The 20,403-nt window shown below is 54.7% G+C and overlaps 3 protein-coding genes across 6 annotated transcripts; all 3 read right to left on the bottom strand.

Annotated features, from left to right (window-relative positions):
- Nucleotides 1-3,443: 3,443 nt before the first annotated feature.
- On the bottom strand, nucleotides 3,444-11,287 carry LOC141968498 (uncharacterized). The gene is made up of 3 exons (XM_074923250.1): nucleotides 10,741-11,287; nucleotides 7,801-7,929; nucleotides 3,444-5,687 (listed from the first exon to the last, which is right to left on the bottom strand). The coding sequence occupies exons 1-3, from the start codon at nucleotides 11,285-11,287 to the stop codon at nucleotides 5,185-5,187; spliced, it is 1,179 nt and encodes a 392-aa protein (XP_074779351.1). The 3' UTR covers nucleotides 3,444-5,184.
- On the bottom strand, nucleotides 11,170-15,408 carry BCL7B (BAF chromatin remodeling complex subunit BCL7B). Of its 3 annotated transcripts, none has more exons than XM_074922735.1 (6): nucleotides 15,256-15,408; nucleotides 14,807-14,882; nucleotides 14,122-14,218; nucleotides 12,890-13,075; nucleotides 12,594-12,673; nucleotides 11,170-12,218 (listed from the first exon to the last, which is right to left on the bottom strand). In XM_074922735.1, the coding sequence occupies exons 1-6, from the start codon at nucleotides 15,345-15,347 to the stop codon at nucleotides 12,126-12,128; spliced, it is 624 nt and encodes a 207-aa protein (XP_074778836.1). In that variant the 5' UTR covers nucleotides 15,348-15,408; the 3' UTR covers nucleotides 11,170-12,125. The 3 variants fall into 3 exon arrangements, with proteins under 3 accessions (XP_074778836.1, XP_074778837.1, XP_074778838.1); XM_074922736.1 differs by having other exon boundaries at nucleotides 12,890-13,060; XM_074922737.1 differs by lacking the exon at nucleotides 12,890-13,075.
- Nucleotides 15,409-16,005: 597 nt separating this feature from the next.
- TBL2 (transducin beta like 2) lies at nucleotides 16,006-20,171 on the bottom strand. Of its 2 annotated transcripts, none has more exons than XM_074922640.1 (7): nucleotides 19,962-20,171; nucleotides 19,766-19,896; nucleotides 19,495-19,679; nucleotides 18,696-18,847; nucleotides 17,427-17,553; nucleotides 16,956-17,108; nucleotides 16,006-16,588 (listed from the first exon to the last, which is right to left on the bottom strand). In XM_074922640.1, exons 1-7 carry the CDS (start codon nucleotides 20,104-20,106, stop codon nucleotides 16,132-16,134), a joined length of 1,350 nt encoding a protein of 449 aa, XP_074778741.1. In that variant the 5' UTR covers nucleotides 20,107-20,171; the 3' UTR covers nucleotides 16,006-16,131. The 2 variants fall into 2 exon arrangements, with proteins under 2 accessions (XP_074778741.1, XP_074778740.1); XM_074922639.1 differs by having other exon boundaries at nucleotides 19,980-20,171.
- Nucleotides 20,172-20,403: the final 232 nt, after the last annotated feature.

Here is a 20,403-nt window from a genome sequence, read left to right as displayed (position 1 = left end):
TCTGCAATGTCCTTTCCCCCGCCGCGGGAGGCACCCCAGAGCAGAGCCCCCCCATCCCCGCAGCCCAGCGCGATGCTGTGGGGAGGGGACGCGCTGCGGTGCCCCCAACACCCCACACACGGGGATCCGGGCCAAAACCTGTGAGGAGCCGACTGCGAAGCCGGCCCTTTCCCTGGGTCACTGCCTCCCCCTCCCCGAACCTGTCCCGACATCTGGCTGTTGGGCTGCCAGGGACCGGACACCTTCACGGACACCCTCACGCCAGGGGCGGTGATGAGCCTGTCCCTTCGCGGGCAGCCGGGGGGGCCGCCCCTGTCCCCAACACCGAACCTCAATGGCCATTTCGCTGCCAGTTGCCTGGTGCCACTGGTCCTGCTGCATTCCCCAGCCCTTCCCCGCTGTGCCTCCTCGGAGAGGAGTCATGAAAACATTTTGAAGATCCACATACACGGTATGATGCAACCTCTTTGCTCGAAGAGGTGTCCCTGGGAATCTGTTCACCATCTCCTCAGCCAGCACCTTGGCTTCCCCGGGCCCTTCCCTGGAGCCAGCCCCGAGGTGGCTCCATCCTTCCCACCAACCTGGTCACCCCGTGCCACTCTCTGGAGTCACTGCCCACGAGGTGGGTGAACCTGATGACTCTGCAACCCAGCCCTGCCACCTGGGACACCCCTCTGAAGGGTCCCCCTGCACAGGGTGCTCCCCTCCTGCACCACTCCGGGGATGCTGGGCTGGGAATTCCTTCCCCACTGCTACTCTGGGGATGTTTTGGTCAAGACAAGTTTAAACACTGCGGGAGGGCACGTTCACTTTACCACATTCGCTGCAGTGCTAACACGGTACGTGCCACGTTAAACCGCCGCACTAACGGCCTCAAGTATAATACCTGGTAGGATTTATATCTTTCTCCTTCTCTGACCATTAGCTGTGCTGTAAATTCCTTGGTGGTCCCTGCAGGTATTGCAAGGCCCTTGCATTTTCAGGTCTGGAACACTGGCTGCCACAAATACTAGAGATCCCAAAATCAGAGAAAGCCATTTATTACAGAAAAGCAGAAAGACAGGACAGTTGTAGAAGTCACAGTGAAATACATATTTTTTTCTGGGAAAATATGATGTTATCATGTCACTATTCATTCAGCTTTTTAAAATCTAATACCAGAGTAAGGAAGAATACGAACTATGTTACTAGACAAACATTGGCAAAGCCCTGGCAACAGTTGGCATCTGAGACAGAAAGAAAAGATGTAATTATGTGGTAGATTCTCAACAGGTTTTTGCACAATCAGAGTTTGAAGCGCCATACTGCTTATGTCAAATTTGACATGACAGTAAGAATCAGGCCATCAACATACACACTATACTGCAACAGCTTGTTGACTTCAATACTGCAATAGTCCCAGTCACAATGAGGGAATCTTGGTGACCCACTGCAGTTTCCAAATAGCTGGAGTGGGTACAAATGTGAGCAGCTACCAGAAGAAAGGAGCAAAAGGGAGAAGCATCAAGTGAGGGACCTTGACGGGCTGGAGAAATGGCCTGCCAGGAACATCATGAAGTTCAACAAGGAAAATTGCAAAGCCCTGCCACTGGGGAAGAACAACCCCAGGCACCAGTATATGCAGGGGTCTGACAGACTGGGAAGCAGCTCTGCAGAGAAGGCTGCTGAGGATCCTGGTGGACACCAAGTTGCACCTAAGCTAGCAAAGTGCCCTTGAAGCAAACAAGACTAGAGATGTCCTGGGCTGTGACAGCAGCCTGGAGTGCTGACAGCAGGTCGAGGGAAGTGATCACTCTCCTCAGCACTGCTGAGGTCACACCCAGAGCGCTGTGTCTAGTTCTGGGCTCCGCAGTACAAGTGAGACACGGATGTACTAGAGAGAGCCCAACAGAGGGGCATGAAGATGATGAGGGGGCTGGAGCCTCTGTCCTAGGAGGAAAGGCTGAGATTGCTGGGAGAAGAGAAGGCTCAGGGGGATCTCATCAGTGTGTATCAATACCTGCAGGGAAGGCGTTGAGAGGACGGAGCCAGGCGCTTCCCGGTGGTCCCCAATGACAGGACCAGAGGCCGTGGGCACAAACCAAAACATGGGAGGTTCACTCTGAGCACCAGGAAGTGTTTTTTTGTTGTACGGATGACAGAGTGCTGGCACGGGTTGCCCAGGGAGGTTGTAGAGACATTCAAAAGCCATCTGGCCATGGCCCTGGGCAGCCTGAGTGTGCCTGCTTGAGCACGGGGTTGGATGAGATGACCTCCAAAGGTCCCTCCAACCTCAACCGTTCTGTGATCCTGCGCTGCCTCCTTCTCCAGGAAGCACATTCCTGCTACCCCTTGTGCCAGCACTAGCACCTGAGCAGCTGCATGACAAGCTGGAGCTTACCTAAGCTAAAGACTTATTTGCCAACCCCTCCCCCCCAAGTCCCCAACTCACTACACTGTCGCACACCTGAGGGTGCTTATGAGAAGTTTGGGACTGTACTGCTGAGGACAGAACTGCCTCCGTGGGCAGAAACCTGCATTTAAGAAGATTCAATGTGACCACAAAACCACAGCCCCAGTCCCAGCAGAGGTGAAGACAGTCACTACCACTCCCAAAAGCAAGATGTGGCTCTATCTTTTTGGATGAGAAAAGAGACGATTTGGCTGAAAATTCACAAAAATCTCCCCACCCCTCAAAAAAGCAGAGTTTTGACCATTTGCACCAGCAGGGACATAAACAAGGATGGTCTCTGTTGCATTTCCAACCAGTGGTTCCACTCAGGTCGTGCTGAAACAACTCAGAACATGCAATCAGCTGAAAGAGCAGGGGAACTGAAAGTACAAGTCTCCAAACTGTTCTGTGATTTATCTAAGTAGTTTGTAATTGTTGACTTCCTTCTGCAATTGCCATTTTCAGCAATCTGTTCTCTCCAGGTGGTGATGTCCTTTAATTAAAATAATTTTATGACATCCTACAGGCCTACACATAATGAAATATATATATGAAACTGCTTTTTTTTTTTGTTTGCATAGACGACAGAAAGGGTGTAAAAAAAAAATCTTACAGCTGCCCTATAATATCACAGAACAAAAAATGAGTGAGGCATTCTAGTATCCCTAGCCCTAGGTAAGAGTAAACTGTCCTTTAAAGCCTCGCCTCTTTAGAACACCTTTTCTTTGTGGAAGAGCAAATGGAGTTTGGTGTTGGCTCTGGATGCCACACAGAGTAAAAGACTGAGAAATACCTCCTTTTCTGCAGGGACAAGGTGGATGCCAAACACAGTCCTCCTGTCTAGGCCTGAGAAGCATTGGATGCTGTCAAGAACAATGATGTTGTCTAAAACACTCTCTGCTAGCCCCAAGAACGTCACCCTACCTTTCCTTATTTGTGTTTTTAGCTCATACTTCAATATCTGAACACAGGGGCTGCACACCATGTCCTGCACAGGATTGCAACATCTTTGATGAGAAAGCCTTGCTGGATGCCACTGTTGCACTGACTGATCACATAATCGGCCATTTCCAGTGTTCCCATATTTTATTTTATTTTATTATGTAGTCGCCTGATAAAGAATGGGCACATTCAGCCTGTTTAAACAACTCTTCCACCACCCCATAGGGCGTATCTGTGTTCAGTACTTGGAGGATAACCTCATTAGATGAAACATGACATTGTGTATTTGCTTGGCATTACAGACCACTTTGGTCAGCTGTTCCTGAGGATACAGTTCAGAAAAGACCACAACCATGTGGGCGAGTGCATTGGAAGATATCCAGGAAGACCCAGAAAATGCCACTTTCTGCCTTGACTAGCTCCTGGGCATGTAAACACCTAACGAAAATACTGAGCTTCATCAACCACAATGTGTTTCACTTCTGGGAAGTTCCCATTTAAGGAGGCAACACATGTCACAGACAGGCAGATCTTATTTCTAAAAAAAGCCAAACCACCACCACCCCCTCCCCAAAATGTATGTAAATAAAAAGATGTCACCAGACACATCCATACTGACTGCCTCCATTTCTCAGTGTGTTCTTGCTTGGAGAGCTATTGCTGCTTACTGTCTAAACATGCAGAACTTCCTATCTCAGCTGCAGCTTGCTGTGTCATTTTCCTGATGAAAATATTTATTCCAACGGATTGGCTCTGCACAGGCACAGCTGCACAGGCTGCACGGCCCCTACCAACAGGCCTTGTGTCTCTCCTAGGAGGAGGCTCCTGCCCACCCTTCCTGCGTGGGGATGCTGTGGCAGAGCTCCCCAGGGGGTCCCCCTGCCCTGCTTTCCCTGGCCCACGGAAGCAGTGCGGTGCTTGAGCTCCCGCGGGAAGGACACGTTCTCTTTTGTCCCCGGGATGAGCGGGGACGGGCAGCACTTCTGCCAGGCCATCTGCCTGCTGCGGCCAGGACCCGCTGCTTGGGCACTGCTGCGCCCGAGCCAGGCTGCGGTTCCCCGGTGCCTCGTCCCGCATGGTGGCCCTGCTGCCCACCTGCTTCAGCGCTGACACAAATGGAAACGCAGCGAGAACAGGACTGGGGAACTGCTCTGCCTGAAATCCTCTACCAAAACGGCATCGGGTTTTTTTCTCCTTGTCTAGATGGCCCAGGTGCAAGGTCCCATTTCCAGCACAGCTGCATGAGAGGCAGGCTCAGCACAGGCAGTGTTGAGGCAGCAACAGAGAAAGGCAGGTGGATAGTTTTGGTGTCAACACCAGCCGTAATCGACTGCTAAACGAAGGCCATCATCTGCTGAAGGTCTAACACAATCCGCAATCCCTGAAGGTGGGATTCTCACTACAGCCAGTGAACGCTGGATCTGGGCCAGAGTTCAGCTCACCTTTCTTGAGATGATTATTGTGTGTTTGTGTCAGCCAAAGCTATGTATTTGGCAAACAGATATAAAATCAGCGGGGCTTGTGCTCTATGTACAAAGGATGGAATGAAAGAAAAAAGAGGAAATACACATTACTGCTTACCCCACAAATTTCTGCAAGGGTTGATTTTCACCAGTGTAGAGTATTCCTCCTGCAGAACAGTGAAAAACATTTCTTATTTTCTCAGTGATCTTCAAAGCCACAATTGTTTTCCCTGTTCCAGGAAGACCAAGGACAAACTGCTCCTTGACTTTGTGCAGATTCTAGGAGAGCAGCTGTTTGAGAGTGAGAAGGCTGAAAATCTCACAGCCAAATGGTCACTTAAGGAGGACCTAAAGTGCAGCACAAGGGCACGCAGGAACATGGGGATGACCCTGGAGGTGAGGATGTAATTTCTCTGGGTACAAGCTGGTGTAATCACACAGGTTTTCTTCTTGGGGAACATCGTTCTCTGCAACTTCCATCTGGTTCTTTGTGTCATTCAGGTGCAGTATTTGGGGAATCACAGACATTTTTGAAGCATATCCCCTGTCACTGACTAGTTTCTGCTTTAATGCATAAGCAGTTTCTCTCGAGTTTTCAGACTCAGCAGAAGAGGCGTCCTTGACTACAGTGTACAATACTGGATACACATTTTCAGTTACTAAGAGAACATCACACATAACATCCTGGGTTTTTGGCAATCCAGTGTCAACAACCCAACTCCTTGAAAATACTGGTATCCCCTTGTTAAGTGGATGGATTTGTTTTTTCGTTAAATCCTCTAATCCAGGATACTCTGAGAACAGGTCGGTGCAGATGGTTTCTGGCTTCCATTTGATTTCATTAGAACCCACTAGAAAAAAGAAATACAAAATTAGAAAAACAAAATACAGTAAATAATTTACTCAGCACACCATTTACTGGAAGAATATATTATACCATGAGGTCATCGAAGTAAATGATTTAGTGTGAGTAAAAAATTCAGCATTCTCATGATACCCGGTGGTAAGTCTGTAAGGATTTTTCATATGAATAAAAGAGATAAAAACTCCATGCTTTAGCCATGCCTGACTTCTAAACGGAATAAGAAGTCTCTTTGGAAGGATCTGCCTCCTTTCCATCTGCCTTCTCATTATTTAGGTATTCCTCTGACAGGTGTGTTGCTGGCACAGTGAGAGACTGGTGGCTGAACCAGATGGAGTTCCTTGCAGCGGCTCCTACACTCCTGACTGGCAAAACACCATGTGTATAGCAAGGGAAAAGGCACCTGAGAGCATCACCAGTCCCTCGATGTATACACATTCCTACTAAATACAGGGGAAGGCATAAAGATACCTCTCGGCCCAACACTAAACTTGGTGCTCCTCCAAAATAAAAAGTAACAGTAATTTTAAAAAATATTAACAGGAATCATCTCTTAAATTTACAGGTTAAAATTACAGCTATCCACATTCATAACACCCAAAGAACCCTCAAATGCAAGCACACATTTTCACTGGCTGCAGCACAGCCTTCCATTTAAAAAATACATTCTCACCAAGAAACAGCAATTGTGTACCCTGTACCAAAACACTATTAACTGATCAGTAAATCGATCACCTGAGAGTGATCCTGAAAACATGTGAAAAGATAGCAAAATTACAAAAATAATCAGAAAAAAATAGCATTTAATACGTAGCTCTGTAGGTCAAAATGTGGAAAAAAATAATCCATGGACTATGTTTAATGAGAAAATATCTCTTTTCTACTGATTGATGTGGTCCTGATACTGCACAGGACCTGAAATACCATGTCTCTCCCACATGCCTGAGCTTGACCTAAAGCCACAGCCCTGCTCTGCAGGAACATTACAGGATTTACATTGCCCTTGGCTACTTCTATTCCCTTCTCTTTCAGGGCTTGGTATGTGGGAATCTCTGTTGCTCAGCAACCACCGCTGCTTTTATAGCTGAAGTGTTTCTGAAATAATCAAAGTCACCTAAAAAATAAAAACAAGGCAAGGTTCTCCACCCCTGCACGGTGAGGGCTGAGCTTTTCATTCCCTTGTCTGCCCCAGCCTGAAGTTCCACCGCGGCAGGGAGCAGGGTGGCAGAATTAACTTGCTGGGTGAGGTTAATGTCTCTGACGATCAGACATCCGACACCCAAACACTTGGTGCTTAGCCCCGCAGACCAGCACTGCCAGCACCAAGCCAGGGGGAGTGCACTGAGTTTCCAAGGCCTCTGTTCAGATGCCTGTCTGGTGGCTTTGTTTGAATTTTTGTTGACCTGTTTGGAGCTTTGTTTTTACTTGGTTTGCCTCTAATAGCATTTTATCTAATAACCAGGTGGCTGTGGGTAACAACCATCAATTTATACAGACAGTAGCAACAAGCAGTTTTTCTGCAGAGAATAAGATCTTCCTGCCTATAACATGGTGATGCAGAGTGCAGAAATACAGGTCTGGTAGGACAGCAGAGTCCTGAGATGTGGGATACAGGACAGGGGGCTGAGCTCAGGTGTGTCATGGTGAGAGAGCACAGGAGATGCCCAGGGCAGAAACAGCTCTCAGACAGTCTGATAAAGAAATGCAGCCCCAGAGCTGAACAAAACTGGTTTTAAGGTAACAGAGGACAAGTATCTAACCTGTGTGAAACGTGCCGTGTTTGCTGAACTCCAGTGGAGCAGTGAACCTGCAGACCATGGAAGAAAGAACAAGGTGTAAAAGTGTGTTAACAAACCTACAGCAAGTGACCCCCAGCAGATCCTGGAGCAGGAAAGAGAAACCAGCAGCAGCAACTACATACTCCCGATGAAAGAACGGGGGATGCTGACGACTTGCCCTAACAACCCCTGGCAGATTGGAGCCATCACCAGCAGGACCCTGAGTGGCAGTGGAGGGCTGAGTGTAATGCCAGGAACAGGGGTGGATACTAGAAAATGTTCAGGTAACTATTATTAGTAGTAATAGTAATATAAATGGCTTACCTGGGTAGAGGCCTTTTTGGAGCTCAGACGCACACTGGAGACCTGCTTTTGAATAAATTGGCTTGGTAAGAGAAGGACCATTTGCCAGGCTGAGCTCATTCTCAAATTCATCAGCCACATCTGAAAGATCTTGGGGAAGAAAAAAGTATGTTATACCCATCAAAATCCTTCCATATGAACTTTCAAAACCCAGCACTAAAGAGTAACTAAAATGACTACTTTTAATCCTCCCTTTGCAATCCTGCTCAAGAAAACGCTGCCTACATAGTTAAGAATGACAGTGTTTTGTCAAACCAACAGGATTTTGATTTGCTGTAGAAGAGACGACTCACAGCATGGATGGCTTCACAGTTTGAAGGCAAGATCCAGACCCCGTGTGAGACGAGTCTGTGGAGCCCCCAGTGCCCAGGTAAGAGATGCCTGACCCACCAGTTCAGCACCCCAGCACCCTGCAGGAACCACCTGTGTGTCCCAGGGGGCTGGGGCACATCTCCAGAGCCCTTGCTCCCATTGACATCACCCTCTCTGTCTGTTCTGCAGCTGTGTGCTTTGAAGAAACCAGACATCCCAGCTCCGGGTGCAGAGCAGAGCCACAGGAAAGGTTCACAAAGGCCGCGGCCACCCGGCACGCCGGGGCTCTGCTGGGACAGGAGGACCCTTTGGTTAGGACACTCCTGGCTCCTGTGGTCACTGCCGTGGGCACACGCCCCAGGGAAGTTTGTGTCACAGTGAACCTGTAGGAAAGGAGGGTTAGTTTCACCTTGAGACTGAAAAACTCCTATTCAAATCCATGGTTGGAATAAACTCTCTAGGATCTGCCATACAGGTCTTGTAGCGGCACAACAGAACAAAACACAGGACATAGCTATTGAAGGGGAAGGATTTCACAATAAAGCAGGACAACATGCCATAAAACAGGCAAAGCTTTGCGACCCTGCTTCTTCAAAACAGCCTTTAACAACCACGTGGACATGTGAAATGTGTGTGCGCCTCGGAAAGGGGGAGAGGTTTGCAACCTGCTGCATTGCTTGCTGAGCTGCAGACTTGACTTTTCTCAACCTCCAGCTAATCTCTGAAGAGATGATTGTCCAGGTTTTAGCAGCTATCCCAGTGTTGCTGACCTCATTACAGATGTTATTAGTACCTGATAAGGGGAAGGAGAAGAAAAGTCGCAGGTCAGTGTGACACCACCATTACAGCTAAAATGATTACTTTACTTTAGTGCTGGCACACAATTTGTGACAAGATGCTGGATCTACACAGATCAAACCAGGACAAGGATATTAATCCTGCATCAAGCACTGGGGATTTCACTCCATGGTGATCAGCACCAGTAAGGATGTTTTTGTTTGTCAAAATAAACCCCTTTTAGGCACCTAAAGGGGCCAGATTTCCACCAGGACATCACTCCCTCCTAAGCATCTTAACAAAGTCTGCTTCAAAAGTTTGATGCAAGTCTCATTAATAGTAATAGAAGCTCCTGGGCAATTTTGAATCTTTCCACTTCATTTAGGGGCATATGGGATCCCTAGGAAGGCTTATTCCAGTTGGGAGTGCTTCAAAAAGTCCTGCTGAACCAGTAATGCTTCTCAGAATGGTTTGCTGTCAGAGGCCAGTTACTGTACTGTAACTCCCAGTGCCTGTGACTGTGCCACGGGCCAAAGGCCCTTTGAGGTTTGGTGAGAACACGGAACAAAGCTGTTGGTCTTTCCTCCTGGAAGTTTATAAGCATGGCAGAAATGAAGTTGGCACTACTGTAAACGCAGATTACACCTGGGCCTGCAGCTGTCATGAGCTCTGTCCATCTCCCATCTTTTGATCCTGTCACTCATCACCACCAGGATTCAGTGTTATCATGGAGAACAGCGCAGCAAGGCGGTTCGACTCGCACCGTCCGTCCGTAGCCCTGCGAGCGTTCTGTTTCATTATAAATGCTCAGGATTTAAGACTTACACTGCACACCAGCCTGAGAGCCACAGAAGTGATGGACAAGCACTGAGCCCATGGTATCAGCTACTGTTTTTTCTAAAGCTTATGACTTCCAATGACTTTACTGCTGTGATCCACTCCAAAAAATAACCATCCTGAATGTTTGCAAAGGCAGAGACATAATTTGGGAGGGTTTTTCTAATGTACTCCAAGATATCCTCTGTAAAGAAGTTCTTAAATTCAGTATGTGTTGTCTCTGTGGAATCCAGGACCTCCCCACCCACCAGTTTGTCTGTCTTTGACAAACCTGGCAGTGGCATCTTAGACATTGTGCTCCTCGGTGTTCAGAGGGGCCTCCTTTGCTCTCCCATCAAAATTCAGTGGAGCTTTCTTAGCGCTTGGCCCACTCCCACCACAGAGCTTGGCACAGCTGCGCTCGCTCCTTGGAAATCCAGCAGCATCACACGAAGTCACAGGGAAGACTGAAGCGAAGGGGCTACAGGACAAACCAGCACTTGAGCGACGGATGCGCGGCTTTGTGGCTGCACTCTGCCACTCTGGATCTCCACAGCTCCATGTTTTAACCCAAAGCAGCAAGGCATCCATGGGAAGTGTTCACCAGCCCCAGTGCAGCCCGTGTACCCCCGAGGCTCTGCTCTACGTCCAGACCAACGTCATGCTCCTGAAAGCACTAATCCTCGTCTTCGCTCTCCATCCTCACTCCTCCTCCTCCTGAATTCAGCAACACACACACTGCTATGGAAAGGTCCTTTCATTGCCTTTTCTGATTGCAGGTCTTTCTGGATCTCTCCTCCTAAAACTTTTTTCTCAATATCTACCATTTTCAAATTAATCAGGAGCTGCCCTTCTTGTCTGGCCATCCTGATCCTGAAATGATAAGTGATTAGAAGCACTTCACGATTAGGTATGGCAGCGTGACAAAGGAAACCATACGCCTTTGGCCCAGGCTTACACACTAGATTTAATAAACTGGGAAATAAAAATCGTTACCTGCAATACAGAAGCAAATCAAAGGCCGGCTATTGCCAAGACACCGGCGGCCGTCACGTGAATGAACCTGATTTATTTGGGCCCTTTTGCATAACCGGGCTCGCAGTACTGGGCGGGGAGCGCCGGCCCGGCCCTCCCCGGGCAGGGCCCTGGCGGGCAGCCGGCGGCGGGGCCGCTGCGGGTGGCGGCGCGGCTGTCCCGGGCTCCCCCAGGCTCGCCGCCGGCTCGGTCCGGGGCCGGGCCCGGCCCCCCCGACAGCGCTGGGCACCGCCCGAGGGCACGGGGCCGAGGGCGTGGACGGGCTGGCGGCGGGCTCGGGACCGGCGCGGGGAGCTGTCGCGGCGGCCAGACCCGGCGATTCCCGCCCCCCCCCCCCCCCCCCCGCTACGAACTTCCCACCGGCGGCCCCGCCCCGCAGACACCGGGCGCTGTATGTCAAATACTTTAATTTTAAAAATATTCTATTCAGTGCTAAAATAACTTTCCACTTCCACGCGCGGCCGCGCCTTCGGCTTCGCCAGGCTCGATCACAGACTCGGCGGGACATGCAGTGGCGGCGGGGGGAAAGGGGCGGGCGGGGGGGCGGCGGGGGCTGGGGGCAGAGCCCCGGGGCAGGGGGGGGGGGTCCTGGGGCGGGACGGGGCGGGGGGCCGGCGCCCTGCCGCATCCTTCCCCGTCTCCGCGACGGGGGGTACCGAGGCCGGGCAGGGCTCCGGCGGCCCGGGGAGGAGGAGGGCGCGGGGCAGCCCCGAGGGGAGCGCGGCTGCAGACCCTGCCGGGACCGGGGCTCCGCCGCCGGCCGCCGCCCTCCCCGGGAGCGCCCCAGCCTCTCCCAACACTAATGGCTTCAACGAGCAGCTTATTGCACGGCGTCCCAGCGGCCCCCACTGCGGCACGGCGGGACCCGGCCCCGCGCCCCCCACTCCCGCCGAGAGCAGGGACATTGCTCCGTGCGGGCGGGAGGCGGCTCTCGCCCTCCCGGCGCCCCGGGGAGGGCGGGCAGGGGAGCCAGGAGCGGGCAAACAGCATCTGCCAGCGCCCCGGGAGCCCCGCAGGCCATCGCTGCTGTGCACGCAGACCACCCGCCGGAGACCCCCCCCGCTACAGGACAGGTCAGCAGGGAGAGGGGGAGCCAATAAATAGAGGCAAATTTGCGGGTACTGGTGGCAGCCCCCCGGCCCGGGGGAGCGCAGGCTGCCCACACCAGGGCTGGCGGGAGGCTCCTGCCCGCCGGAGCAGGGCAGCGCGGGGCAGGGCAGGGCAGGCTGGATGGCGAGCGGCCCGGGGGAGGGGGCAGGCCGGAGGGAAGCACCCCGTCCCCCCCCGGGGAGGGCGGGCGGCTCTGCGAGGGGCTGGCGAAGGCGCTCTCCCCGGGGATGCGCAGGCTAGCTCTCCGAGGCCGTGTGGCACACTGAGTTCTGATCGGCACAAAATCTCTTCAGAGGCGGCGCGCTGGAGTCCTCCTCCTCTTCAGTTACCTGCAAGAGCCAGAGGCCGAGGTCACGGGAGCACAGGATGGCCACGGAGCCACGCAGAGCATGGCCAGGCTGCGGGGACAGCCCCCGTCACCTCTGAGGAAGCCCCAGGGCTCCAGGAACCGCTTTGGCCCGAGTCAGCTGGAATCACCGATTTACCCCACCTCCACATCCTTTCTTCACACTTTAACACCCAAACTGAACCAGGGGACAGCTCGGGAAAGCCAGGAGGTTTGAGGAGCTCCTGGGGAGCACTGTGGGACTGCAGAGCAAGTCCATCCAGTGAGATGTTTCTGCTACACGGGGCAGCAACAAGCGTGAAAGAGCCAAGCCAGGTCTGTGCACATTTAGACATGGTTTCAATCCCCCTTCCCTTACCTGAGTCTCAAGGGGGACTGGCTCTTCCTTTGTGAGAGTGGGAGGCTCGTCTGCAACTTCCGAGGAAGGCAGGGAGGGCTCTGGGGAGAACAGAAGGGTTAACGAAACTGCTGACCCAGGAGTACTGCAGGACCCAGCTCAGTGCTGAGCCAGAGGCCTCCAGCAGAACACACAAGTCTCTGCTGCCGTGTCCACTTCCAGCAGTGCCTCAGTCACCCCCTGGACAAGCAGCACCTCCAGCAGGGCCTTCCCTGGGCCCAACCATCCCCCTCCTCCCTTCCCAGCCCAGCACCCACCTTCCAGTGTCTCCTGCCCCAGCGTGGGTGGCTGCGAGTCGTCCGTGCGGAAGTCGGATGTGTGGGCAGGACTCATGGACTCGCTCTGCTGGGGACTGGGGCTGGAGTTGGGGCTGCTGTCCACCTTGAGCTGGTAGACGTCCGACAGGGAGCTCTGGTTGCTGTTCTCATCTGCAGAAACAGCACCTAGTGAAGAAGAGGACTTTGACCCAGGGGCACAGGCAGCCGAGGGCAGCACCAAGAGCCAGGGCCTTAGGGAGAAGGAAGAGCAGAGTAAGAGGTAGGGAGAGCACAGGGACTCGCTGTCACCATCAGCACACAGGCTGCTCAGCACAGGGCTCCCTGCTGGGGCACAGCTGGCCTGCAGGAGAGGGGCTCCTCCTGTCCGGGGACTGACTTGGGCAGACAGAAAGCAACCCTGGGCTAGTCAGAAGGAAGGCACAGGGGCGACACAAAGCGCTGTGCTGCCAAATCTCCTGTCTGCAGCTTGCAAGAGCCCCAGGCGCTCGAAGGCAGGTGTCCTGCCTGTGTAGCAGGGTTCTGTAACTCTTCTACTTGCGAGGCAGCAATCTAACGCCAGCAACAACACTCAGCACCTGCCTCCGGAGGGGCAGGCAATCCTGGCACATATCTCTTCCAGGTAAGGCAGTCCTAAACTGCAGACCTGCAACGCTAACCTCACTGAATCTACTGGAAGCACCAACACATTCCCTCATTTTCCTTGGCCACACTGACAGCCAAGTGGAGAGGCTGGGGACAGGCACATGCTCTGCTCTACAGTGAGTCCATGTGCTGCCTGAGCCTTGCCCGGCTCTGCCACAGAGCCTGGCCTGCTCCTGTCTGGCTGCTGTGTGCCAGGATCACAAGCAAGGTCAAGGAGAAGCTCTGCCCTTTCATCCTAAGGTCCAGGCAAGTCACTGCTGGAAGCAGTAGCTGAGGGCAGCTACTGGCCTCTCCCCATCAGGGACTGCAAAGTGGGAACAGGAACCCCCACTCCTCCAGCTCCCCCTGAAGCTTCCTACCCGAAGATTCTAGAAACAGTCGATTAAGATTCTTTCTGACAACAAAAATGAAGTTTCAGAAGGGACAGTCCAAAAGTGGATCAGCACTACCCTGCACTGAAGACATGCTGCTCTTCCCAACACATGTAGCATACACAAGAGAGCAAAATCCCAGCTTCTGTAAAGCCTTAGAGTCTTTCCCCAGCTTGAAAGTGGCTCAGCCAGACTCACCTTGGAACTCCAGGAGGAGAGAGGAGTTGGCAGAGGTGTCAGCTGGGAAGCCATTAGGTTCTCGGGCAGTGCTGCTACTTGATTTGGATTTCTCTTTCTTGAGGAGAGAAAGAAAAGCAGAAACATAAGGTCAGAGGAGCCCACCACCGGCAAGAGGACGCAGAGGTGCACAAACTACTTCGAGAAGCTACTCCCCCTTCTCTCTCCCAGCAGCCCAGAGGGCTCATGTAGGCCTCTTCCCTTTCCTTTTCGGGCACTTTCCTAACTGAGAGGCAAAGACTTCAGCTGTAAAGGGCTCAGAATCAGAGTAAAAGGAGCTGACACCTATCTAGGAGTACCACCAAATAAAAACAAGTCCTCTGGGGATTAAGGCAAAACAGATCACCGGCAGCGCGGTGGGATCACCAGGAGCGTGTGAGCTCTGGTGCAAGGGAGGAAACCAGCAGAGATCCCTCGGCACGGCCGCAGCGCCGCGGGGCGATGGCGGATGGCGATCGGCAGACGCTGCAGCCCGGGCTCAGCGGCGTGCGGGCCGGCACTGAGGCCCCGGCCCCGCTGGAAAGGCCTGGGGAAGCGGCAGCCCAGAGCCGCCCGAGCCTGCGCCGGGGAGCCCCGGGCTGACATCAGCGGCTCGGCCCCGGCCCCCTGCGCGGAGCGGGAAGGGCCCGGCCCGCGCGGTACCCACCTCCTTGCTGTCCGCCACCGGCACCCACTTGAATATCCGCAGGGAGGTGTCCCCCACCGTCACCCACTTCTTCTCCCTGCGCGGATACAGCCGTTAACGGCCCCGACCCCCGGGGTACCCCGGCAACAAGCCCCGCCCGCCCGCCAGGCTCCGATTGGCCCAGGGGAACGCCAATCCAGCGCACTGCCGCACCCCGCCCTCTCACCCCCCCCCCACACCTCGTTGTGATTGGTCGTGCCGACCGCCGATCACCGGCCCTTCCGGTCCCCCCCAGACCCCCGAGCAGACGGTGCGAGTTAATTGGCTGCTGCCTCGCTATCCCCGCCCGCTACCCCACGCAGCACGCTGATTGGATAGTCGCCGCCGGAGCACCTCCACCGGCACCCGTGTGGTGCGGTGATTGGCTGCACGCCGGGCAGGCCCCACCCCCCCGCGGCCCCGCCTCTCACCATCTGCGGACGCGCTCGATGGCCGCCATCACTTTTTTGATGTCATCCTTGGCGCGGCTGCGGGTCTCGGCGCGCACCGAGCGGCCCGACATGGCGCCCGCAGCCCCGGCAGCCCCGGCTCCGCAGCACCCGCCGCCTCTCTCCGCGCATGCGCGCGCCCCGCCCCACCCCCGCCCAGCGCGTGTTGCGTCACCGCGCTCGCCACGCCCGGAAATAGGGAGCGGGGGGTGGGGAAGAGCGGCGGTGCGTAGTGCGCCTGCGCCGCTCGCCTCCCCCTCCCTCGGGCAGGGCGGCGACGCGCCGCCATCTTGCGTCGGGGCAAGTCCCGCCCAGCGCTGGGCAGGACCCGGCGGCGCTTAGTCCCCGCACAGCGCTTGGGGAGGCGGCGGCTGCCGCCGGGTTGTGCTCGGGGCCGCGGTGCAGCGCCTCAGCTCCCCGCGCCCCGGGGAAGGAGCCCTGCTTGTGCGCGGGCAGCATTAGCGCACTGCTTAGGATAGAGATTGAGGTTGGGCAGTTCCTCTGAAAAAACCCTAAAAAACCACCAACACAAAAACCCCCTTTTCTAAGCCCAGAAAACCTCACCAGCCCTGTCCGAGCAACCACTACCAGGGGATAGCGAGGAGACAGCAGGTGGGGACAAACCCTGCGCGTGTCACCCAGGGCCCCTCGATTACCCCCACCCTGCCCTGGCAGATGCGCAATCCAGCCCCCCAGCCCTACGGTCACAAAGCACATCAGGAAGGCCCTGGACACACAGTCTGTGCATTCTTTTATTACAAATTGTTGCGTTATTAAAAACCAAAAATCCCCAAAGGCAGAACACGTCCTCCTCTGATTGCAAATAGGTAGGTGTGCTGTGCCACTGTGGGGGGAGGATTAGTGCTTCTTGCCATAGATTGCAGCCAGCGCCTTGCGGGCAGTGGAGATCTGCTGCTCCAGCCTCTCCCGGGTGGCTTTGTTCCCAGTTTTTTTCAGCATGGTCTCCATCTCCTCCACTACTGCCCGGTGACCAGCAGTGTTGTGGAAGACGCGGATGGCCCGGTCCCCACACGACACCAGGTAGCGGCTGTTGGTGTCAAAAGCCAAGTCTGTTATGCACTGTCCGTGCACAGCGAGAAAGCGCTCCTCCTCCTCTCCTCTCCTCGTGTTGTACACAACAATGTCTGTGCCGCTAGAGATAGCCACAACACGAGCATCGGGGGACAGAGCGATGCGACAAGGCTCCGTCACCTCACACTTCCCCGTCAGAAGAAGGTATGGATCCTGTTGTTTCTTATATTCTACATCTGTGTCCCAGAATTTCCACGTCCCGTCCTTTGAAACAGTCGCCATCCTGCAGCCAGGAGACACAGCACAGGAGAGCGTAAGGAAATCGGGCAGCACCTCTTCCCCTGCCATGGCTGCAAACCAGGAATCCTTTGGGAAGTGTGAATCTGTACACAGAGACAGCCCTTGTCCTCTTTCCAGCACACAGACAGTCACTCCCCGGAGGAAAACCCATGGGGAATATGCAGGTGGCATGAACCAGTCAGGGTTTTGCTGCCTTGGGCTCCCGTGGAAAAGCACAGGGAAGGTTCCCTGACACTGCATAGGGAGGCAGCCCCCTTGCAGGCTGCTGGCGTGCGCTGGCAAGGGCGAGCTCACGTGCCCGAGGGTGAGCCAGAGCGTACTGCTCCAGGCAGCAGAGAACACACACTTACCTCCTTGAATCATTAGAGAAGGAGAAGGAATATATGCCAGCAGTGTGGCCTTTCAACTCAAAAGCCCTGGTCACCTCCCGGAAGTCTCCGTTCTTGCCAAAACACACCTCCCACACCTTCACATCAGGGGTAAAGCCACAGGATGCCACAAACCTGGGTGAACGACAAGCAGAGACACAGGCTATCTGTTACAGAGCACCTGCTTCAGCCAGGCTGCAGGGCCAGCCCTGCAGAGCTCTCCTCCTCCTGCACGGGCTCTGTGAAGGCAAACCTATCCAGACTCCTACATTCATATCTTTGGTCAGCTGAAAAAGTTCTCACTTTTCACTGACACCAGGCTGCTGAAGGGAGCACTACGGAAGGCCACCAGAGACCAGAACAACTTAGGAATGAGAAACACTTTAGCCAAAGTAAAAGCAGTTCCTGTTCACTCCCGCAGCCCCCCACCCTGCAGCAGGAGCAGTCCCTCACCTCCCGCACGGCGACACCGTGGCATAGGCATTGTTCATCTGGTTAGTGTTAATGCTGGCCAGGACCTCACCCTTTGGGCTCCATATCAGGATAGTAGTGTCACTGGAAGCTGTCATGATAAACTTTCCTGGGGAAAAAAGGCAAAGATCAGAAGAGCACCCAAGCCTAACACTGCCACAGACTTATCAAAGGCCTAGGACAGTCCCTGAGCAGGACAACCTCCCCTGGCACCTGGACAGGCAGGAAAACCAAAAGCAGCATCAAAGTTCAAGGGGTGTCAATTTCCCAAGACAGGGCAAAGAGCAGTATCAGAAAACTCAGCTCCTATTCTGCTTTAGTACACCCTTGCCCTCAGGAACCATCAACTGGCAGTGGGCACTCAGAAACCACACATGCTTCTCACCCCAGCACCCCCCCAGCTCCCACTGTCAGCCCAGCCCTAAGCTGGTGCCACAAGAGTAAAGCAGCAGACTATCTTCCCCAGATGGTTAAAACACAACTTGAGGTAGCTTTCAAGTCATGGATTGTGGTCAGGTACCCGACTACAAGTCACACTACTGTCATCCATGACTAGCTGGGTCAGCATTTTGGACTCCTGCTTGTTTCCACTTGCAATGCTTTCTGCTTTTCCATCTCAGCCTGGACAGGGAATTGTCTGTCTACCTTTCAGCTACTTGTTGCAGGTTTAAGTTTTCACTATCACAGCTGAACAAAGGTCTCAGTTAACATTCTCTCTGCTCTCCTATTACAGAGGTGAATTCACATCCACCCACTTCCAGCTGCCTGCTGTCACACACCTGGAGCATTAATCAATCAAGCCCTCACCACTAACACATACCCCCCTGCCCCAGCCTCAGTTCTAGAAGATCCCAGAAGTTCAAGATAGACCAAATGAACTCACTAGAGAGATTTTTGACTGGTTAAAGAGAGACTGGTGGGCCAGAGAACAGCAATCCTCTCAATATCGAGACCAGACCTCTTTGCAACAGCATCCCTGCAAATGTAAATTAAGAGACTGTGCATACTGGGGAGCCAGTTCTGTGCTTATAGGAATATAACCTGTCTGAAACCGACATCTTTCAGTTCACTCAGTAGTAAACAAAGGCTAAAAAGTAACACCTAAGAGACTACAGAGAATCAAGTACTGGTGCAGAAATGGGCCTTGAGAATGCCAAAGCCTCCCAACACTTCTCAACCCAGCAGTTCTTGCTTTACAAGAAAATCAAAACTGATCTCGAGTCTCAACAAGTGAGCAGCTGATTTCCATACCTGTCTCTGCAATTCCTATGTTAATGACAGGAGCCTTGTGCTTCTTCGGGAAGTCCCCAGAAGTTGCAGTGAAGGTGAAGCTGCCATCATCCTTCTTAGTCATTTTATAGACACGAATAGTCTCACCATTCGCCAGCCAAACAATGAATGCCCTGCAGAAGGACAGACAGTCTGAACTGTTAAGGAACGGGCTACTGCAGCCCAGCCTAGCTGCAACAGGTACACTAACAGGTCACTCAGCAGCACTTGGGGAAGGGGATACACTGGCAGATAAAAAGCTGCATCTTTACAAGGACAGCAAGTTCCCTGTCTTAGCTCAGCTGCAACACGGAATGGAAAAGAATTTATTACTCCACATCTGGACATGAGATCCCCTCCTCTCTCTAAAAGAGGCCAGTTCACAAAGTGCTAAGGCATGCTTTTCCACCAACCTTCCCAGCCAGCAAGAGGTCCCCCCCAGCCCCCCGGAGAGGCTCAGCAGCTCAACCCAACTGCAGGGCCTGGCTGAAAAAGGCCTTAACAAGCTCCTTCCATGGGTGCAGCAAGCTGGGTGCTGGGATATTTGCCCTGAGAACCACATTAAAATGCCAGCTACTTTCATGAGAGGCCACGAATCAGTGGCACCGCTAAGACCCTATAAGGGATGTCACCCCCACACAGCCCGGGGACACACCCCTGGTCCCAACCAAGGCCTGGGCTGGGTGACCAGCCGCTCTGTCCACAGGTCGTCCGGCTGCCGACACGCCCCGAGTTATCCCCGGGCTGGGGACGGATGGAGCGCGGCGAGGCCCGGCCCTACCGCGAGTCGGGGCTGAGGCGGACAAGCTCGGCGTGGTCCAGCCCCACGTTGGCACGCAGGCAGCGGTGCTCGCGAGCCGTGAAGTCCCGGGTGCTCCACAGCCGGACCGTGCGGTCATCGCCGCAGGACGCCAGGTACTTCCCGCTGCTGCTGAAGTCCAGGCAGGAGACGGAGCCGCTGTGGCCCTACGGAGAGAGCGCACTCACAGCGGGGGGGGCCTGGCGAGGCGGGAGGCGCCGAGCCCGGGAAGGCACCAGGGGGCACACGGTACCTTGAGGGCGGCGACCAGCAGCCGGTGGGCGAAGCTGTGTTGCTGCGGTTTGTCCCTCCGGGCCCGCGCCGGCTGCTTCGCCTTCCTGTGCTCCTCCGGCTTGGCGGCGGCGTCGCCGCTCGCCCCGGGGCCTGCGGGGAGCGGAGGGTCGGGTCAGCTCAGCGCCGCCCGGACCGGCCAGCCCCGATCCCGCCGCCGTCCCCGCGGTACTCACCGGCCGGCGGGGCGTCGGGCAGCCCCCGCGGGGCGGGGCGGCGCAGCACGGCCGCCAGCAGCAGCAAGATGAGGAGGAAGGCGAGAGCAACCGGCAGCACCGACCCGCCGAGCGCCGCCGCCTCCATCTTCCCGCCGCCGCCACCTCAGCGGGGCGGCACCGGCCGCCCCGTCCCCCCCGCCCCGCGCCGCGCGGCCGGACCCAGCGCGCATGCGCCGAGGCGCGGCGGCGTGTGCAGGGAGCGCGGGGGGCCCGCCCCCGATGTGCGCATGCGCGACACGGCCTCAGCGCTGCGGCCCCTGGCGGCGGGGGGTGGTACTGCCCCGCTCCGGGCCTGCCCGCACTCTGCCCGTCCCTGCCCGCCCCCTGCCCTCACTCCCCTGCCCGTCCCTGCCCGCACCCTGCCCGCCCCTGCCCTCACTCC

This window comes from Athene noctua, chromosome 19 (assembly GCF_965140245.1).
Source record: "Athene noctua chromosome 19, bAthNoc1.hap1.1, whole genome shotgun sequence".
Taxonomy (NCBI): Eukaryota; Metazoa; Chordata; class Aves; order Strigiformes; family Strigidae; genus Athene; species Athene noctua.
Note: the sequence above shows the minus strand (reverse complement) of the source record. Positions and strands in the feature narration are given on the sequence as shown.